The 22,137-nt window shown below is 47.4% G+C and overlaps 1 protein-coding gene across 1 annotated transcript; it reads right to left on the reverse strand.

Annotated features, from left to right (window-relative positions):
- Positions 1 to 11,678: 11,678 nt before the first annotated feature.
- ALOX5AP (arachidonate 5-lipoxygenase activating protein) lies at positions 11,679 to 20,981 on the reverse strand. The gene is made up of 5 exons (XM_069030439.1): positions 20,868 to 20,981; positions 17,187 to 17,286; positions 16,159 to 16,229; positions 14,785 to 14,866; positions 11,679 to 14,155 (listed from the first exon to the last, which is right to left on the reverse strand). The coding sequence occupies exons 1-5, from the start codon at positions 20,935 to 20,937 to the stop codon at positions 13,993 to 13,995; spliced, it is 486 nt and encodes a 161-aa protein (XP_068886540.1). The 5' UTR covers positions 20,938 to 20,981; the 3' UTR covers positions 11,679 to 13,992.
- Positions 20,982 to 22,137: the final 1,156 nt, after the last annotated feature.

Below are 22,137 nucleotides of genomic sequence, written 5' to 3' on the forward strand. Positions count from 1 at the left end.
AACTCAACAGGCCAAAGAAATGAAAAAAAACCCAAACAAACCCTCGCAGGACCAGGAAAGCACTTGGTAGTTACTGAAGATTTTTCTAGTAAGTCTAATGACTAAGGTATTTCCTGAAACTCCTGGCCCCCTTCCAGCAGCCAGCCAACTACCATGACCCCTTGACAGCCCTGCCTTGGCTCTGGGGGAGCAACTGCTCCCCAGTGCCCCTCAGCAAAAGCCAGGGGCAAGTGAACCTCCTGCCAGCCAGCAATATGAAAACGTTCAGTTTTTCAGAGGGCTTGGGGCTCCATGCAACCCCTGCATGGGGTGTGAGTGAAACAGGTGCAGGAAAGAACTGGCCTGGACCCCAGCAAATGTGCCCATGTGAGCCCATGCTGAAGAACTCTCACAAGGTCTGGGGTTAAAGCCCAGAGTGTGCTTGGGGTGCTGGGAGGGGAAGTTGTATGGCCACACAAGCCTGGCTTGCTGGCTCCACAGCCCTTCCACTTTCTGTGGAATTCCAGCAGCATCGTATCCATTTGTATGCATGCATCCATCTCTGCATTCGTAGAAGTGTCTCTATTACCCTTGCTGCAAGGCTTGGGCCCAATGGAGAAAAGAAAAATGTGGTTAGGAGGAAATAGTAATGAGTTCTTACAGATTGCTTTTGTCTGACTCTGCCCATTAGAATCTGTGTTTTACAACTGCGTGATGCGAAATATGCCCATCATTTGATTGAACAGAAAAAGCAGTGCTTATCTACCTGCTTTAATGGTGCTCTGCTGAAGGTTTTCAGATGGACAAAAAGAAATTAGTGTCATCAAGAAATATATCTTGCACTTAATCTGTCTGTCACCCTTGCCCAGGGTCAGAGCTGAGGCATGAGATGTTGGGTCAGAAGCCAGTGTCTTTATTCGCTCTTGTGTCCCAACACAACCATGACATCAAGTTTATTGACACAGAAGAAAGGTCAGTTCTCATGAGAGAGGTCAGGTAGACTCAGGTCCATGCTGGCTATACCCGGTCTTTGCTGTGGGATTTAGTAATGGTCGCATCTTCCTAGTCCCTCTTGCTGCAGCTCCATTGCTTCGAGCTCACAACAGCACTCAGCTGGCATACAATGAAAGGAGAATCAAGTACGGACAAAACACAGGCCTTTTGATCTTTTGGATTTTCTGTGAATCTTTCTTTCTGTGAATTCTTATGTTTCTGTTTGAGTAAGAGTCAGCCTGCTCCTAGACAACTTTCGCCTTGCTTGCTGCCCTCCACACATCCCCCAAGGAGAGGCTAATTCCTATGGGCTGCAAACTGCCCAAAAGAGATTTTGGCTAACTTGAGAGAAGAGTGAAGACAGGGAAAGAGGATAAAGCTGCACAAAGGATTGACAGTGGTGGAAATTAAAATGGGGCCAGATACGGCAGCAGCGCTGATGAGGGGCAGTGCATATGCCATACAAGGCAGCAGAACAGGGTGGGGGAGAGCAACAGCCCTGATAGCCTCCTAAGTGCTCCTTCCCATAAATCTGCCTCCAGCTGATGAAAGGTGATGTGCTCATCTATTTCCAGTGCTGAGGGTGCCTGTCCTTTTATAAATCTAACCTGATATCTCTTGTCCTGTCCTTGACTGTAAGTAGCTGTGCAACTTTTGTGCATGCCAAGAATGAAAATGGGAGTGGTGTAAAATTCTGTGTGGTGAATATTCGCTTGTACTGCTCTTCGTGCTTCTTTATCCCTCACTTTTCTAGATGCTTAATGCATGTCTTCTTCACAGGTCCTGTGAGAGTGCAGTCCTGCAATAGTTCTCTCTGTCTTCCTGTAAGGACCCTCTAAACATAAACCAACAGGTCCTCTGCAGGGTTTGAGTTTGTTCTTGGGAGTCACTGTTCTTGCTTTAGGATGCTCCTTCAGTGGAACAACATGGTCTGCCATAGCTCTGCCATATCTCAGCATTCAGTCAGGGCAATCAGATGCAATTTAGAACAACTCCATCATTTCATGATGGGTTTCTGCCTTGTCCTGACCCACTTCTCTGTTACTCTTTGCGTATGTGTGTTTGTGCCCTGTTTTTTTCTGGGATAGAGATAATTTTTTACTTAGTAGACGGTACAGTGCTGTTACAGTTTTGGATTCAGTATGGCAATAATGTTGGTAACACAGTGATGTTTTGGTTGTTGCTAAGCAGAGCTCACCTAAGTCAAGGACTTCTCAGTTTCCCATACTCTGTCAGTGAGGAGCTGCACAAGAAGCTGGGAGAGAGCACAGCCAGGACAGCTGACCTGAACTGGCCAAAGGGATATTCCATACTGTAGAACATCATGGCCAGTATATAAACGGGAGGCTGTTGCCCGGGAGACAGACGGATACCTGTACAAGGATGGGCTGGACATTGGTCAGCAGGTGGTGAGCAATTGTCTTGTACATCACTTGTGGGTTTTTTTCCAATTGAGTTTTATTATTTTTCATTATTAGTATAATTTTTTTTTTTTTTACTTTGTTTCCATTACCAACTGAATCCTTAGCTCAACCTAGGGGGTTTTGTTCCCTTCCCTAGCTCTCCTCCCCATCCGATGGGGGTAGATAGCAAGCAGCTGCATGGTACTTGGTTTCTGGCTGGAGTTAAACTACAACAGTTTGTGTATGTGAACCATCTCCAACACAGTGATATACACCCATATGGATGGAATAGGTGTACTTCTGATGAAAGACAGGTCTGATAATTGCATAAATAAAGTACCAATAATGGAAATGAAATCAATGTACCCAGGCAGGAAATAAGCATGTGCAATATGAAATGCACATTACACCACCGACAGGTATTTTAATGTAGCTTGTGAATAAGGGATCTATTTATAAGGAAAAAAGCTAAGACAAAACCTCAGAGTCTAATTATTTATCCAGCTATGCAATTATTAGTTATAAATCTCTGGAATGGCTGAGAAAATGGTTGGGGAAATGCCAAGTCTGGCTCTGTGTGAAATGCTATTGCTAGGAACTGTGTTATTCCTAGCAATATATTATGGCCAAAGACACCAGAGACCTTCCATTTTCTGGGAGCTCTGCCTTTTTGCAGCAAAAAATGTGCTTTCAGTGATGGCTTTAATATCATGTTGCAGTCTTCAGCCACACAGGGGAGGAGGAATGGGGGCAGTTCCATTTAATCCAGACCTTTCTGGATTAAATGTCTGTTATGTGGTTGCAAGGGACAACAGGAGACCGGGTTTAATGGCCCAGGTGGTCCCTTCATATTCTGTACTCATATCCTCTGCTATTCAAATTGTTCCTTGGGGATCTCTGCCTGATCAAATATGAACGGCACTAAATCCTGAGACCTGTTGGGAAAGCACCGACCTGAGTGATATAATATGTGCTGAGACAGAAGAGGAGTGTGTGAGTTAGCCCAGCTCAGCTTGTCTTACCCCAACCCCAAAACCACAGTATTTGAAGGCGCCAGATGGTGACAGGTCCTCAGGAGCAGGGGACACAGCTCTGCTTCCCTCACAGCTACTGCACAGAGAGGTCCCTTGTCAGAAGCTGATACTGGCGCTGTTTTGGTGCTCTTTGTATCTTCCATCCAAGGCACACCTACTCCTGTACCCAAAATGTCAATGTCACTGGACTTTTGCCAATGGTAAAACAACAAACTCTGTAATGCAATCAGTAGGGTCTCCTGGCATAATGAGCACAGTACTTTGCCCCAGAACTTTGGATATCTGTCATACTTTCATCTTTGCCCACATATACAATGAGTACAAAGAGTGAGTTATGTACTTGTACAGCTCCCACAGGGCTATACCATGACTGAGCACTTATGGTAGTTATGGATAACTTAAGCAAACCTCCCACAAATTTCTACTGTGTTTTATAAGGAAAGACCAAGAAGCTGGACCAATAATCAGCTTTAGCTCTCTTGTTAGTGTAAAACCTATTACACTATTACATATAATACACTAGCCAAACATAGGAAAAAGCCAGTTGGAATTTGCCATCTGGGTTAGAAAACCCCACAAAGCAACAGTAAAAAACACTGACATTCTTGGAATGAAACTTTTAGGAAAAGTTGCCCAACTGACACTTGCCAAAACCCGGTGCAGACTGGTTTGAACTAGGGTTAGGAAGCTGTCCATATACAAAGGCTTCCTGGGATGTCCTGCCTTCTCAGGCTTGGTACAGCTCCACTATAACAAAGAGCTGCAACAGAGCTGTGCTGAAGAAACCATTGCCGCATCACCCTCTGTGTTCTCTCAGCCCAGAAGGGAGGGGAGAAAATATTAAGGATCCTGCCAAATGTTGTCCCAAGATACACTTTCACAGCTGCTGGCCCTGGATTTGTTCGGGCTCTTCTGGAGGCACACATCTGACCTGTGTCTGCCCTGAGCCTGCCTGCCTTTGGTGACATTTCTGCTGAAGGAGGCTGAGCAGAGGATGCACGGGGTGTGACTGTGTGGGTTTGTGTGAGCTTCCCCAAGTGGACTGGGGATGACGATGGGATGCTTTACTCTGTGGGCTGCTGCTCACCATCACCACAAGTCCCAGGACATGTCCCCTCACCCAAGCCTCGAGGAGAGTGTTTGCACCCACCTCAATGCTGTTACTGTCTTTGGGGCTGCAGCTGTGTGGAGCTCCTGCACAAGAGCTGTGCCATGCCCCAGGCCAGCAGAGGTCTCCTACCCTGGGATATGTTAGGAGGTGGCTACTTCTCCACTGCAAGCCCTGGAGCAGATTGGTACCATCCAGGCTTGAGGTCTGTGTGTGACTTATGGTCATCAGGTGGTGGAGAGAGAGAACAAGCCCTACCCAGCTATGGTCTTGAGGGCCTGTGGACTAATCTTTCTCTCATTTACAGTGCTGAATTTTTCATGCTACACTAATAAAAGCCATTTGTACCATCCTGTAGTCATTTGCTGAATCGTTTGACAAAGGAATACATTTGGCAGGGTGTCTCTTAATTGATTTGCTGCATGCATCACCACCCTGTTCCCCTCGCCTTGCTGGACAGCCGTGGTGTATTTTGCAAAATTGGCTGGGAGCAGAAATTCATCATAACATAAGATGAGCTGCACTGAGTCTGCCCAAAAAAATGCTTGTTGACGTGATCCTACCTCTGATGGTGGCTGAGACCAAGATCCCTGTGACCAAGTGCAAGCACAAGGCAAACAGAATGATACTCCCCAGGCCTCATATTAATTCTGGCTGTGTTTAAAAGCAGCATTTGAGCCTGCACAGGATGAGCCTGCACTGATCACAAGTTCAACACCACAACCACTCAGGCATCTTTTAAGTACAACTTCAACTACACTAAGCTGAACTCACTGCACAGACAGAGCTGAACACAACTTCGCACCCCGCAATTAATCTTGCAGAAGATCTGGCCTCTCAGGCTCTTTCTGCAGACAGCTGTAACCCTCAGAAATGAGAGGTCTTCTGCCATTTGAGGGGATGGAGTGGTTCAGGGAGAGGTTTGCTGAGTACTGGTGCTGAAGCAGAGGTGTGGATGAGACACTGGGACCAGGACTGGGAAGGCAAGGGTTGAGATAAGCACATAAAGTTATGAACCATTTCCTTCCAGTGCCTGCAAGATATCAAATGTGCTCAGTGGTGTGTGAAACCGCAGCCTTTTCATGTGATGTGCAACCTCACAACTCAACCCTACTTGCCACTCATAATTTGCGTGGTGGCAGCACATGGGAGACCCACCCCGATCCCCTCACACCCACTCAGCAGTGCAAAAGGTTTCCCTGGGGCAGCCCTGAGCATTATGTAGCTGTCTGTGGGTCTGAAATGCCCATGGCCACAGATGAGCATCTCTGCATCCCACAGGAAGCAAACACCCATCACATTGTGCCCAGTGCCTGATGAGTGCTGGGAATGCAGCCCTGGTGGGATCCCGCTGTTTCAAATTAGCACGTTGAGCACGCTGTCATCTGAAAGCTCCTCAGACCACACAGGGCAGGGGAAAACCAGAATGTGTCTCAGGGGATCTGGCAGGGCAGAGGAAAGAGAGGCAAGGGGTGATTCAGCATGCCAAATCAGTCCACCACAGAATGAGTGGTGATGCAGGACACTCAACACCTTGGAAACCAGGTCAGACTCTTCCAAACACATTTTACAGTGAAATGCTGGAGGTAGCTATTACTGAGGTGCAAATGTGGTAAGTCTTGAGCTCTGGGCTTGCAGCATCTGAGAAATGTCAGGCTTGGGGAAGCACATGCAATCCCACACAGAAGCACTGGCTCTGGTGGGATGGGGACTTATCACCTCATGGGAGCAAACAGCCTGGTGGCTCAGGGCACCTCACTGAGATGGCTTGGCTGTGAACAGGTAGGAATGTAACACTGTTTATCCACCTTTCTGATTTTCATTTCTGCTATGAAAGACTGTTTCCAAGGAAGTGTGAATTGTGTGTGAACAGGAAAAGTACAGCTGACTTTTGCCAAGGACTTGGAGCTAACGTATTATTAGCAACCTCTTTAAATTTGAGCCAAGTCTTTGTTGCTACCAGCCCTGTCAGGAGGGCTACATCCTTCTGTTTCAGTCAGAAAAAAAACCCCAAACTTACAAACTAAAGACCGTGTTTGGGAAATGGAAGTACTCTTCTGAAATACAGTAGCCCAGGAACAAAGCCAGCTGTGGGTGGGATGTGCAATGGCCAGCAGGGCTTTTGGTCCCAATGACACACTTGGGCACCTTCCTGCTGTTATTCCACATCTGTGAGCAGTGTCACAGGTATGTCATGGGTGGGGTCTGTGCTGTCAGAGCTCTGCAGCAGAGGTTGCAAGCTGGGAGAGAACCCCTGGTCAGTCATGTTTTCTGTGCTGCATGGGATGCTGTGTCAATCCTACAGACAGTATGAAGGGAGAGAAGGGGGGGTTGGCCTCTGGGTGACTCTGTGTGCCTTGGTGTGAACAAGGGGAAGGAGACCTAAGCCCCATAGGAGCATCTCAAGACTGATATATCAGCACAACATTTACACCATCCAGAAGGGGCACACTGGCAAGCCCCACAAGGATCTCTGTCAAGGTCCCCACGTGAAGCAATGGGGATCAGGGAGTTGAGGTAGATTAAAAACAAGCCAGTAAAGGGGGAAAAAAGCTGTTTTCAGCCAGATCATGTCCCTGTATGGCTTACCAGGTGGCTCTGCCAGTCAGTGCATCGATCAGAAGGAGGGATATAGAGGGTACAACAAACATGGGGAGGGAGGGATGAATGAGTGAGGCTGGCACTGAAGGAAATGCTTGGGAAGCATCCTGAAGGAAGCAGTGAGAGTGGGCACATGAGATTTGGAGAATGAGGTCAGAGCCAAACCAAGCAGTGGGGTCATGCCATGAAAACTATTATTTTCTGCTCTTCAGCAATGCCTCTACTGAAGGCAACTGGAGCAAGGTACACTCCAAGAAACCTCGGTACTGTTAAACATAGCTCAGGACTGAGCTACAGCTTGAACTGTGATAAATGACAGCCTGCTTTGGCTTACGTCTGAAGCTGCCTGAGCTGAGAGAAGGAGGTAAATCTGTCCACCAGAGGTTTGTGGTCCCCACAGTGGTGCGAGAGCACAGGGACACATGACTGCAGCCTCACAGCTGCTGGCAGGGACCTCCACCATCCCCTCCCATCTGCTGAGGGCAGTGGGAAGGCTGGCACTGCCTTTTGAAAAGAAATTCCTTTGCTGCAGCAAAACAAATAGCAAGAAGCAGCTGGCCAGGAGGTATCATGCTGTTCTGTTTAATCCCAGAGCACCAAGGGGGCTCTTGCTGGATCAGACTGACGCCCTCTGAAGCGCTGTGCCGAAAGCACAGAAAACATTGTTTGGGGATGAAGGCAGCAGTGGCACTCTCTTGGGAAAACACAGGAACAATAAATCAATCGTCTGCCTGTACGAGTGGTGGCAAATAGCAGCACAGCAGGCATCAGCCTGCTGCTCCAAAGCCTCCCAGAGCATCCCCCAGCCTTGCGAGATGTCACGGCACACACACAGGTCCCTGCCAGCTCCCAAATGGCACAAACAGCACTGCCATAACTCCAAGTTTAACTCCACTGCAACATCATCACACCTTTACTTCTTTAGGTGGAAAACACATCCCACTTCCTCTCTGCACCCCACATCACAGCTGCCCCTTTTGGTGTCTGGTTCCCTTTCCCTGAGGATGAGCAGGAAGCTCCCAGAGGACAGCATCTGAGCAGCTCAATAGGCAGCCAGCATCAAGCCCCAGGAACTCCCCTGACTGATGAAATCATCTCACAGTGTGAAGATCCTTGCAGCTGAAATTGAAAAGTTATTTATTTCTCCTCTAAAGGGGAAAAACATCTCCATTTCTGTGGAGGCTGTTTGTCCTTTGGGGCAGGAATCTCACTTTTGCCAGGTTCTATGTCTATATGTGCAGGCTGGGAGCAGTGAGATGTTCTGGCAGGCAGGACGGAGCAGAGCTGATGCTCTCCTGCCCACAGACTCCCACTGCCATGGCAGGTACACCAAGGGGCAGAGTTCAGGCACTGGGTTGAGCTATTCCTGTCCATGGGACATGGGGATCACAACAGTGCTGCTACGAGCACCCTTTGCTTCACTGCAGCCAGTCAGCAATGCAATGGCTGATTCTCCACCCTCACCCCTTGAGCCACTGAGCTGCCTTGATAGGAACCACAGCTGAGATGTCCTGCACACTTCCTGGCAGCTCCAGGGATAGCAGTCTTCATTCCCCAAAGGGATTGCAAAGCTTGTACATGTATCCCAGGTGTTCCAAAGGGATACCATGGCATACAATATCCTTCCCTCTCCCAGGAGTCAGCATGTCCTCTACAAGGGTGCTGGTGGGCTCTGCTGGGCTCTGCAGAGCCTCTCAAAAAGTGGCTTTTCCATGGGAAACATGGAAACATGAGACCAATTGAAAATCACACGGTGAATGGTTTTACCACTCTTCTCAGTTTTTATTGCCCTTTCACTTATCAAGGGTAGACTATTTCCAAGCATGGCCTAGTCTTGCTCCCAGTGCCATATGCAAGAGGCACACCACTCCCTTGGGACAGTGCTCAGTGCCTTGCAGTATCCCATCCCAACAGGGCTTTGGAAAGGTTTCTGCGAATATTAAACCTGCTACTCTGCTAGAAGAAAGTAACCTCAGAGCAGGTGAGAGTTGAAGAAGGTGTCCAGGGCCAGTCTTTTCTCCATGCCAGCAGAATCACTTTCCCAATCCTCAGAGACACATTCGGAAACCTGACTTGGCAGAGGTGTGAGTTAGACCAAGGTGATACTGCACAGGCTGATTTTTCAAGCTCTGGGTAACTGGAATCTAGGAAATACTGCAGGAAATCCTTGTGGCTGGTGCACAGACTTTTCTTATTTCACTTGGATTTTACCTGCTTGCTTGGATCCTGTGCTAAGCAAGACTGCTTGCTTCGGCGTGGGTAGAGGAGGGTCTTGCTTCAGGACTGAGCCTCCTATTTATCAGAATAATAAAAAATAGCATTCAATAGTAACAATACACCTGTTCCAAAATGTGGATGCTTTTGCATTGCTGTCAGGCTTCAAACCTTGAGAGAACAGCTCATGCCATGGCCAGCAGCACCAGCGTGCTGATGGGGCCGAGTTTCCACTAGAGGGTTGTAGTGCTGTACGGAAGCAGATGCGTTACTGTGGCAGAAATACTGTATGTATTCCAGGCCTTTGTCAGCAGATCAAAAGCAACCTGCGATATCCCGGCTTCCAGCAGTCTCTGCAGTCTCTGATGTACACAGCCTGCAAGCTGCGAGAGGGCTGGTGCCTGAGCAACCTTCTTCCCTGCCTTCCCTGAGCAGCCTCCAGCATTCACATGACTCAGCACCTACAACATGGTTAGAGACATAGATAGATAATAGATAGATAGATAGATAGATAGATAGATAGATAGATAGATAGATAGATGGATAGTAAATACACTGTGCCTATGCACAGATGGACTATGCACACACGGATAGAATGTGTGTGCACCTAAGATTTCGATGCACGAACAGCCATGAGGCGTGGCAATGGCACACCGTGGCAATGAGCCAGGGCACCACTGGTGAAGCAAAGCCCACAGCCTGGCAACATGGCAGTTGGGACAATTAGCAGCATCAGCACAGCGTGATAGATAGAATCACAGAATCATTCAGGTTGGAAAAAACTTACAAGGTAATCAAATCCAACTGTTATCCCAGGACTGCCAAGTCCAACACTAAACCACGTCCCTCAGTGCCACATCTACACAGCTTTTAAACACCTCTAAGGATGGTGACTCCATCACTTCCCTGGGCAGCCTATTCCAATGCCTGACCACCCTCTCAGTGAAGAAATTTTACCTCATATCCAATCTAAACCTCCTCTAGTGCAACTTGAGGCTATTGCTTGCAGTTTGGGAGAAGAGAGCTTTCAGGTAGTTGTAGAGAGCAATGAGGTCTCTGGTGCCTCATCAGTGCTGAGTACAGGTGGATGATTGCTTCCCTGATCCCGTTGGCCACACTGTTGCTGATCAGCAGAACTGGGAAGCGTTAGCTGTTCACACGTAGCTGTGACCCCAGGTCAGGAGCTGCCGTGCTGTGCATTGCACCAAACACGGCTGGTGGCCCCTGGAGCTTGCGAGCCAGCCTTAAGCAGGAGCCATCAGAGGAGCCTGCCACTTCTGCCACCAGCCATGTTCCCATGCCCAGTGCAGCTCAGTAGGTCCTCATAGGTTCTTGTGTATTTGACCCCAGCATGCATTTTTACAGTGATGTTTGTATTTTTGCATGTTTATCTGTAGAATCATAAAATCATAGACTGGTTTGGGATGGAAAGGACCTTTGAAGGTCATCTAGTGCAAGCCCCCTGCAAAGAGCCTGTCTGTGCAGCTTTCTGAGTAGCTGGTGTGCTAAGTGCTGACAACTGTACCAACAAGATCAGGGTGGTTTTGCTGCTGAAAACAGAAACTGGAGCTGTCTAACACTGTGGGAAAAGCCCAAATATCACTGATGTTGCCTTCCTTTCACAGAGAGAGTGGGAAGGCAAATGAAACCACAAGGCTTGCCTGTAATATGGAAAACACAGCATGACATTCACCAAGAATTTACATAGTCATCAATTTATGTAGCACCTGTTTGTCTGATCCTATCACTATTTCCATTTACAATAGATGGAAAATGGATTTTGTCTACATTTTAATCTCTTTTGTTATCAGAAAGGTTTTGAGGAAGCAAGTAGGAGATATTCTTGCAAAATAAAACATTACAGCAAAAGATGGGCTTTAGGTCCTCTGAAAGATGGCCTGATCATACCTAAGTACAAGTATGTAAAAACCAACCATCCAGTTGAGAGAGAATCATAGAATATCTTGAGATGGAAGGGACCCACAAGGAAAATCAAGTCCAATGGACAGGCCCCCAGAGTGCTGTGATAGTTTATCTGACCCAAAATAGACACTTGAATCCTCCTCCCTTTATAGCTGGCTGGTGGAGAGCTGCTTCTCATGCTGACAGGGGAAGGAGTGAGGTCAAGTGAGCTGCTTCTTGATACAGAGGACAAAAAGGCCCCCGGAGAGACTCAACCAACTGGGGAAACCTGCAAGGTGGACACGTAGAGTTGGGAGAGTCACCTTTCACAGGTGATGGTTTCCATTGTTCTGGTCAAAATTAGAAATATATCCTCTGAGAGAAGGCAGGTTACAACCACCCTTCCCCCATCAGGTTCGGGAAAAAATAAATCTTCCTCGAAGGAAAGTGAAAGAGATAAAAACAATTTATTTAACAAACACACAGGAAAAGGATAATAATGCTAAATAATAAAACCTCTCGCTCTGCTGAGAGAAACCTGGGGGAAAATTCAGAGTCCTTCTGTAGAACTCTCTCTGCCCCTCCTTGGAGCTGGGAGGGGGCGGTGGGCCCCCCTCCAGGGCCAAGGCCTCGGTGGAAATTCCTCCCGATGTATTCTGATGTTGAAACAATCCAGCAGAGAAAAAAAAAAGAAAAAACCGAAGTCCCAGGAAAACAAAAGTTCAACTCTCCATCTCTCTCTGGAGAAAAAAAAGGAGCTGAAAAACTGGCCGAAAGCAGGGTGCTTTCCCCACCCTCGCTCTGCAGAAGCAGACATGTTTTTATCTCTGTGTTCTCGGAACATGAAAACAAACTGCTTTGAAACAGTACACTTTTCTCTTTCCCCTCTCAGGCTCAGTTTAAAAGCATAGAAAGGCACATATACTAATTTCTGGGCATAGTGCAGCGATAGGGAATACAACATCAAGTCACCCCAAAAAACCAAAAACAAGTCTCAGACCCCAGGGAGACCAAGCAGGCTGGAGAGCAGGGACTGGTGCTGGTGAAGCTTCTCCTGCTCTGAACTGGCCAAGGGTGGTGGGAGCATGAGCCTTTGCTGACCCCAGCAGTGCAGAAGAGCTCTGAAGCTCCAAACCACAGGGCTTACCCCTCTCCTCCGGGGTTGCTTCCATCCCTTGATGGGTGACACCATGGGGCAGAAGGGTAGTGGGTCTCCACCAAGGATAAGCAGCTGGCATGAGCTATGGAGAGAGCTACAGCAGACAAGTGTGGTGTGAGGAGTGTTTGGAGTGTGTTAGGAGAAGGATGGAGGGAAGGAACATGAGTGCCCTGCTTGGGAATAAGGTGTCTCAGCAGCTATTGATTAGAAGGCTAGACTAAATTTTTTAAATTACTGATTCTAACCAGTGAGAACACTTATAATCATCATGCAACAAATGTGTCTATTACTAATCTTTCACATCTAAGATTCCTGTAGAAGCCAAAAAAAGGAAAAAGATGCATGTGAATGGCCAGCTGCAGAGGAGAGCACCCTTGCAAAGCATCTCTGCCACATCAGACAGCACCAAAACCCTCCAGCCTCGGTGTAGTACAAAGGCAGATGGCTTTCTGCACCTGCTTTTGTGAACAGCTCTGCAAACCCTCTTCTCACATAGCGAGGAGTCTCATTTCTCCCCCGAAAGAGTCACAAAATACAGCCTTATCCATCCTGCATGTGGCAATCAGGCAGGCTTAAGAGCTTAAGCACCTCAGGGTAGCAATGTTTAAAAAGATTGCCGCTACCTGTTTGCCTACCTCGGTCTGCACTGCTAATCAAAGCGCTCCTCCGAGTGGACTTGTGGGGCACGTTGTCTGCTGGAAGCAGAGCACTGACCGTGCTCATGGAGGGGCAGTTGTTAAACTCGCCCTTTTAGGGCCGTGCCCAGGGCCATCAGCTGCTTGCACGAACAGCCCGGTGCTACTGCCCTTGCTCCGCTCTCCGGCTGGCTGCTGAGCCATGGAGCACTGGGATCATGCACCGGGCAAAGAAGATGGCAGCAGACAGATTTCATCGCTTTGGACTGTTTTATTAAACAAAGCCAATCAAAACAAACCCAACCGCACCGGCAACACACCAGCTCCTCATTTACACACTACTCCTTTTCCCGGCTCTGGGAGAACAAAGAGGCTGAAGTGTAAATGAGATCAGTGTGGTGAGTGTTACGCACATGAATATTTATCAAGGAAGACCAGAGAGGAGCCAATTTGCCACCCTCCTGCGACAGCAAGAGCTTGGTCATCAACAAGTCGGAGGGAAAGGGTAGGTGAAGAGGCAGATCCATGCCTTTATGCGGGCAGGGGCATGTGGGATGCCGGTGAGAGGCTGTTCTTGTTATCTGAAAGTGACTGTGGGAGCCATCAGTCAGGAACAACACTGAGAGGATCCTGGGTTTTGGGACAAAAGCTAAGTACAACACAGTTACGAAGCAAGCATACAATGTCCCTTCCAGTCATGCAATCAGCTTGCAAGCTGCACTTCAGGGAAAAAATTCTAAAGAGTTAACTGGAAGTTGTTACCATTCCTCGGGTGTGCCAAGTGCTGATGATAAATCATTTTCCTGAAGAAAAAAGCAAGGTTAAATCAAACTACAGATCCCGTCAAGCATGAGATTTACAGAGATCTCACTGGGTTATGGATTCATTTCTTAAACAATTGAATTATGACAGCTTCTGGGCATTGATATACAAAGCGTGCTGACCCCCTCAGTGCTGTGGGGAGTTAGGGTATGAGCAGCAATGGAGAGATCGCGCTGGTTATCGTCTTAATGTGAATTTCAAAGTCACTTCCGAAAAAGAAGATGAGATAGTAGTTCAGTATTCCAGCCACAGACATGAGGAACAGGAACAAAATTATGCGCTTTCCAAACAAGTAACCAGGAGTGCTGAGGAGACAGAAATGGGGAAAAGCACTTTGTTAATGTGCATCACCTCATGGAAGAACCCTCAGACTTTGGACTCTGCTGTTGAGAGCAGCTAAAAGACATCAGGAGCTGAGAGAGAGGGGGCAAATTTCTTTTCTGTCTTTTTTTGCCAGGCAGTTGCAAGGACTTAAATGTCATTTTCAGGATCCATTTGGGTCTGGATTTGGCCTTCTGTTCTCAGGCTGCTGCTTACAAGTGTCTGTTCAGAGGGACTTGAATGTGTTCTCAGCCATCACAGGCCGTGGGACAACTCTGTTACACATGTGTAATTTATTAATATAAATAAAATACAAATATTAATATAAAAGGAAAATCTTGTGCAAGTAGTGGCACAAACATGCAAACCTGTGTTTGCAGAGAGTCCTGTGAGCAGGAGCTGCAGGCCCCCTGACTCCAGTACTGCTGCACATCCGACATCTCCCACAGCTACCCCCATTCCTCCAAAAGAGAGGGGCTTTCCTGCACTACGGAATGCCAGCAGCTGTTGCAGGCAGCAACACAAGCCAGCAGCTGAGCCTATGGAAGTGGCAGCATCTGGCTGTGCTCCTACCACATTCTGGGTTTTGTAAAGAGGCTCTGCAAGTCCTTACCTCTGAGTCCTCTCCCCGAGGTAGCCCACAAAGTACTTCTGCCTCACAAACAAGTACATCAGGCCAGCAAAGGCAGCAGGAGCTGGGTAAAGGATAAAACAGTGCATTAACAACACCAGCCCAGGTCTCACTGTATGTCTCCATCTGCTGCCTGGGTTGGAATGGGAAATGGAATCTGCAATCTTGGGTTATGGGACAAGCACTGGAACTGGGATGGAGACCTCTGCATGGGAAACAGAGCACTTGCCTTGCCCTCACTCCAGATTTTCTGAAGACTTTGCGGGTGTAATCGTGCTCACAACTGTGCCCACTGCAGAGCACACACTCCCCATCATCCTCTGAGATGCCTACAAGGAAGCTGGAGAGGAACTTTTTACAAGGACATGAACTCATAGGACAAGGGGAAATGGCTTTAACCTGAAAGACAGCAGGTTCAGATTACATATAGGAAAGAAGTTCTTCACTGTGAGACTGGCGAGGCACTGGCACAGGTTTCACAGAGAAGGTGTGAATGCCCCATCCCTGGAAGAGTTCAATGCCAGGCTGGATGGGACTTCAAGCAACCTGGTCTAGTGGAAGGTGTCCCTGCTCCTAGCAAGGGAGCTGGAATGAGATGATCTTTGAGATCTTTTCCAAGCCAAACCATTCTACAAGCTTGTGAAACCCAGTGTGGGTCCTACCAGGCTCAGGAAAGAGAGTGCCAACTCAGGCACTGCCCTCAGCAGAAAGAGAAGGCAGTTGGTAGATGTACTTCACTAGGAGCAGGTGGAGGATACACTATGGCCCAATACTAACTTCTTAGCATATGAAAAGGGGGTTTCCCCCATAATTCTAGCTTTTCCCACAACTGCAGACAAAATTCCTTCTTCTCCTGGTCAGGAAACTCCTTTTATTCCCAGAAAGAATAGACATGTACCCCAGGTACATGTATTCCTCTTAATGTTAGATAAACTCACATTGCATTGCAGGGGATCACAATTAGAAATGCAGGTAAACAGTCCTGGGTTGCCCTCAGCACAGGGGAGACCTGGCAGTTCTGGCAATTTACTAAATTGAGTCCATTTCCTGTCCCAAAAGTGAATAATGTTGCATCCAGCAACCAAGTACTAAACCCTTCACCCAAAACAAAGGGAACTCACCCATAGTGCCAGTATGGGAAATGTCCCTAGCCCGGACTACCCTGAGTCATGTCTGGGAACACATCTGTTGGCATAGCCACCTCCATGAGCGTTAGCTCCAGGACAGGGGGGTAAGAGAGGTTCCCCTGCTGCAGGAGGGTTGGTCCCTGGAAGTGTAACTTCCAAAGTACTTGCCACCCCTTGCTGAATGTGGTGCCAGGTTGAAGGGAGAAAAAACCAAACAAAAGAATGTTACCTTGGCTGCAGAGGAGGCCAGCACACCAAAGCACAGCGAGAAACGTCGGGTACGCGTGTCCGCAGTTCTGGCTAGAACGGAATTTATAGGAGAGAAATCAGAGCACAGGCAAATAGAAACAAAATCAGTATGTTTCACCAGCAGAGAATGGTGGCAGGTGAATTTGGGCTGCACCAGTGCCATTGACAGTAGACTTTTATCCCAGAGCAGTGGGAGGCTCCTGATCTGCCAGGAGCTGGGCTCCTCACCCACATCTGCTTCCCTGCTTCCTCACTCAGATAGTAGATGTCTTTGTGCTGCCTGATGAGGAAAACAAACCATCATGTGCACCTGTGAAAGCCACTTTCTCCCTAACCTGTTTGATCATGACGGACACTGTAAGCTTTATTGGCTTAAAGTCCTTTTAATTGAGTCATATTAATAAAGCTATTGGAGGAAACCAACAAATGTAGAATTGCACCACAAATAAGAGTGTCTCACAGAGTTAACATGTGTCTTTGCAGGGGAACAGGAATAGTTTCCAGCTGCCTCCTTCAGCTGGGAATGCTTTCTGAGGGGGAGAAGTGAAGAAGTTGAGAGTGATTCTATGTAGCAAAGAAGTGGAGAAGTGGGGAGCTGTGTGCCAAGGGATTTGTACAAGCTCTGCCACCTACTTGCTCCTCAGCAGGCTGACGTCTCTCTGCTGGCTCTTTCCTTTTGAGCCACAGTGCCCTTGGGGCTCTGGCTGTGCTTGTGTCACACTTTCAGCAGGGAAGAGTGAACTGGTTCCCAAATGAAGAGACACAGTACTCATAATGGCTGCAAGACCTATATAGATGAAGCACATGGTGGCAAGAAGGGTGCTGAATTCACACAGCAAATATATCCGAAAACCACAGGTCTGAACACTGAGCGCAGAAAGGGATTATGCAAAAGTTTTCATTTGAGAGCATTTGGAATCCACCTCTGGCCCCCAAAAGGGTTTTGATTTAATGTTATTGAAGAGCATGATGAACCCCACTCTGCCTCAGTTGGCAGTGTCTACTCACTTGGCAGTGTAGACACGGTCGAAGGAGGAGGACCCCTGCCGCTGCAACCCCTTGCTGTTGCAGTGTCTGCTTTCATGCTCCACTTTGTTAGCAAAAAAAGCTGTTAAGGAAACCACAGAGTATTCAGTCTGAGATGTCATCTGGAGATACTGCAGAAGCTGGGCTTTGTGGGCTCAGCTCTGTTCCCATGAGCATCCAAGCTGGGCAGATGGTGGGAGAAGATACAGGTGCATGGAGGTGCAGGATGTGGCCAGTGTGCTTGCTGTCACCCGGGTTTAACCTAACCAAACCCTCCGTGCATCCCCACATGTCTGTATGTGACTGGTAGCAGGCTCTCACCTCCAATCCCTGCTTCATCCCAACACTGCACTTCAGGCAGCCTGCATCTCTGCTGCAGAAGCCTTGCCCTGACCTGGTCCTTTGAGCTCCCAGTGGGAAAAGAGCTTTCCAGACAGAGCTGCCAACCCCAAATCTTGCTCTCCAAAAGAGCAGGGAGACAAGGGAGTCTATTCTCTTTTAGTGAAACCCATTTGCCAAACCAAGGACATGCTGCAGGGCTGGTTCTTTTCCCAGAAAGGCCCACAGAAAGCCTGGTCTTAATGGCTGATCTGTGTGTATCCTCCTTTTAAGTAAGAGAGTTGTGTCAGAGTGTTAGCTGCTGCAAAAATGCAGCACCACAAGATAATGTATCATGCTCTTGACAAACACGTTTTATCTGATGACACTAAACCAGAGACCATCAATCATATGTCTAAATACACCAGAGAGAGCTCTGGCAGGCTACAAGCTGCAAGCTTTCTGTTGTCGTGCATCCCATCTCAAGTGCATCCAAATCACTCTATGGCTTGGAATATTAACCAAATATATACACATAAAAGATAGCCCATCAGGAAATACATTATTATAACAGTAAAAATTTAACTACATAAGCTGCAGGATTTCATTCTTTCAATCGGAAGAGTTGCCTCCTTTTTCCCCCTCCATTGATGCTGTAAATAGGTCTTTTGTACTTCCGTTGTCTTTAATAAAAACTACGGACTTTTTTGGTTTCCAGTATTGTTCGATCCCCGTGGTACATACAGCCCTTCTGCAGAAAAAACCTCAGTGCTTTAAGTCAGCACCCCTACTCTGAGCCAAGCTGCAGACCCCGCCACTGCCACCAGCACAGTGCACTGGCCAGCTCCTGGGAGACCCAGACCAGACACCATCCAGTGGCCCAGCCACCGGGAGTTCTCAGCACCCACATCTTCCCACCAGCCCAGCCTTTGGCAAGAAGTTACCCTGCCTACAGTGACTAAGAGGACCTAATTGAAGAGGATAGGGTTGATCTGCACTTTTTTGTCCTGTGCTAAGCTGCAGCGATGGGAAATCACTTTCTGTAGGTCTGGGACTGCATGGACTCACTGGAAGCATAACTTCTCCCTTTCTTTTATCATACGTGTGAAATCTCTAGAAAATACCACAGCTTCCGAGAAAGCCAAGTAAGCTATTTATCTTCCTCTCCACTGCTGCAGGTGCTGCCACTTCCCAAATATCAGCTTGCTGCTAGAGAGACGCTCCATGATGCCAGGAGGCAAGAGGGTGCTTTCACAAGCCAGCACGAGAGGAGTGAGCAGAGCAAGACTGGAGAGATTTAATTCAGCTCAGCTGTTCCAGGAGGTAATGTCCTGAGGCTCCAAGGCTGCACAGACTGCCCAGAGCCTGAACAGTGGCAGTCCCACTCTGACCAAGGTAATGTGCAAGCGTTCAGTGTAAGCCTGGTTGTTTCACAAGTCCGTATGAACAGAAACTGGGAACTGATGATCCAACCAAGCCAGTGCTTACAAACATGCTCCTTTTCTCTCTCCACTTTGCTTCTTCTGTCCTGATCTGCTCAGCAATGATCACTGATTTGCCCTGAAAGCTGCTGGATTGCAACATCTCTCCGATAAAAGAACAAAACTTTAGGCTGCATGCGTCACTCAGTGGTATGCGGCCACATGAGTCATTGTGCGGGATGTGGAGATTCCCTTCATGAACAAGGTGACAGTAAATGGACAGCAGACTGGGGCAGCAACATAGCCCACCTCCATCTTTAGGAATAACAGCATTCACCCAAGCTGTTTTCTAGTCCTGCATCCTATGCAGAGAAGCATATAATCACAAATTTACTTGGTACTGACTTCATGCACTTAGCCAAGCAGATGCCCAAATGCTTTCCTGAATGAGAGCCATTGCAAGAATTCAGTACACCTGACACCCCTTGACAAACATTTCTACTGCCTTCCTTATTGCATTCACTGCAAGACTGCATATCAGGTCTGGTCTTTCTAGACAGAAAGCTTGGGAAGAGGAAATCAGATGATGCAAGGCTTGAAATCATGGTTTAGGGCTGTCTGCCTCACATGCTTGGCAGAGTGTGCCAAGCATCCTGCTTCCCCTTTGTAGCAGTTGGGTCAATAATATCACAGACAGATTTCCATGAGGTAAAAGCACATGGATGGAAGTCTGACATGTCTGAGTGAGAGGAAAAAACCCTTTATATAAAGTCATATGATTAAATATCAAGAAATGCATATTTGACACATTTTCTTAATTATGGTACATGATCTGGTGTTAATGTGCCATATTCTGGTGATGTCACACACTGTGCATTTACCAGAGAATAACATTGGGTTAAATGACATGACATTTAGTGCCTATGTTGAAATTAATCAGTCTGCATCTCCTTTTTTTTTTTTTTTTGCTCCTTGGCAGCAAGGCTCTCACCACTTCCCCTCTCTGCAGCAGCCCAAGAATAGCCCATTTCCTAGGACTTTGTGTTCAGTGGGAATCTCCCATTTGTAATAAGAAGCCTTCACTAAAGATTTCTGGAATTTTCACCAGCCCCCATCCCACTGCTGAATCTCTTTGAACCTGGGCAAATTTAGTGCAGCTGAGGCAAAACTCAATCCTTTCTTTGTATTCTGGGCAGAATTTCCTGCTAAAATAAGTATTTGTAAGAGAGGGTGATGAAGTTAAAATCAAATTTGCACAGGAGAGAGACTTGTTTTATTTAAAAAATCTTGAAGAATATACAAGGAACTATACACGGTCTGAATAAGAGCTAAAGAAGGAAACTTCACCATCTCAGGAAATGTGTAGTGTTCTTGGGGCCACAGTTAATTGAGATTAGTTATACTGCAGGACTTGGAGATGCAGGAAAGCAGGAGAGCTGCCTGCCCACAAATAGCCCACACAGATTCCTCCAATTCTGTCCCCTTCACCCAGCTCCACACAAAGGCCTGACCCATTGCAGCCCCCCAGGGACTCTGTCCCTGCCCATGGCAGCAGAACTCCAGCTGAGAGTAGCCCTGGCTGACCATAGCAGGGACCTAGGTCAGAAAAGGAGGTCTTAGTCATCAAATCAAAATGCATATTGCCACAGGGTATCCCAGGCATATTAGTCCTTACATTAGCTGAAATGTATAACAAACTCACTCTAGAATATCAGAGAGTAGGACCATGTGACTGTCAGGATACTTCCACAATGGCACACAAAATTCCATGCTTAGAAGACCATTTCTAAAGCCAAAGCCATGCCTAAGCATGCATGCACTTATAAATAAAGATTATCTATCCAAAGATCAGCTCAACATATATCATCCTGAACTTTCCTCAGCTCCCTTTTATCCTTTAAATAAATGCTTGTTTTTATCTTACCATTCTGGATAACACTGATCAGGGTGACGATGGCAAGCAGGACAATGCTTCCCAGGGTCTCCTGGTCCATTTTGTGAGCAGGCTGTCAGGGTGGACGGTGCAGCCTCAGTGGCAGCTCAGTACAACAAACACAGAATGAGGAAGTGAAGGTCTTATCTTGAGTCATGAAACACTTCCTATGGCTTCACAGGAGAGGGGCAGCACCCTCTGCTCTGATGCCTGTCAGACCAATAACCACAGGCTCGCTCACTCATCATAAACAGATGAAGCCCAGGCAAACAAGAGATTACAGGTCTGTGATCTAAGATGATACATAACGTGGAAAGATATCTATTGCCCTTCCTACCTGGATATCTAAAGTACATCTGAGCATTTGGCCAGCTGTGTAGAACAGCAGAAGGCTGGAAGAAACCAGTCAGGCTACCATGACATTGTCAGCAAGTGCCCGACCACTCCAAAAGTAGCTGGGAGGAGAAATAATGTTGACAAGTCTCAGTAATGTTGTTGCCCTCATGCAGATGCTCTCCCTGGTCACATCTCCATCAGTCTCACCAGTGAGGACACTCCAGGCCTGTATGTCACAAGCCAAACTCCTGAACCCCCTGGCATACTGGAACGGGCAATGCACTAGTGCACTGAGCATTGCTGGTGAGCACAGAAATATGTACCAGGCATGGATCCTGCATCCTTCCCCCTACGAGTAACTCCTTGGAAGTCAGTGACAGCTATGAGTATTCAGTGTTTTACAGGCTCAGACTTCACAGTTGTGCCCCAGTTTTAGTGCTTGAAGCCCAATATAGCTGAGCACAATTGCTGCAGCATGTTCACAGCTCGGATCCAATCCCTTGGTGAAGCTGGCCCAGAAGCACAGGCTGCGGTGTTGGACAGAGTGGTGGGTTGACCTTGGTTGAACTTCAGGTGCCCACCCAAGCTACTCTATCTCTCTTCTCCTCAGCTGGACAGGGAAGAGAAAATATAACAAAAGGCTAAGGGGTTGAGAAAAGGGCAGGGAGAGATCACTCACCAGTTACTGTCACAGGCAAATCAGACCTCACTCTGGATGGGACACAGCCAGGTAGGAGTTCCCAGCAGGAGCCAACCTGCAAACCTTATCTTTTTCAATGGGGACACATTTACCTACAGTGGTGTTTTTACCCAGTCTCTCTATCATGCAAATTTTTATAATCTGTAGTCTTACATATGGAAAACTCTCATATAATTTGGGTATAAACAAATACACAGAAAAGTAAATGAAACTGGCAGAGAGGTC

This window comes from Aphelocoma coerulescens, chromosome 1 (assembly GCF_041296385.1).
Source record: "Aphelocoma coerulescens isolate FSJ_1873_10779 chromosome 1, UR_Acoe_1.0, whole genome shotgun sequence".
Lineage (NCBI taxonomy): Eukaryota > Metazoa > Chordata > Aves > Passeriformes > Corvidae > Aphelocoma > Aphelocoma coerulescens.

Bases quoted from the DNA above. Each gene is read 5' to 3' on its own strand.
- ALOX5AP (XM_069030439.1), bottom strand. From the start codon at position 20,937: ATGGACCAGGAGACCCTGGGAAGCATTGTCCTGCTTGCCATCGTCACC. The intron at 17,287-20,867 runs GTAAGATAAAAA...TTTCCTTAACAG, and splicing joins GATCAGTGTTATCCAGAATG to CTTTTTTTGCTAACAAAGTG. The intron at 16,230-17,186 runs GTGAGTAGACAC...ATTCCGTTCTAG, and splicing joins GACCGTGTCTACACTGCCAA to CCAGAACTGCGGACACGCGT.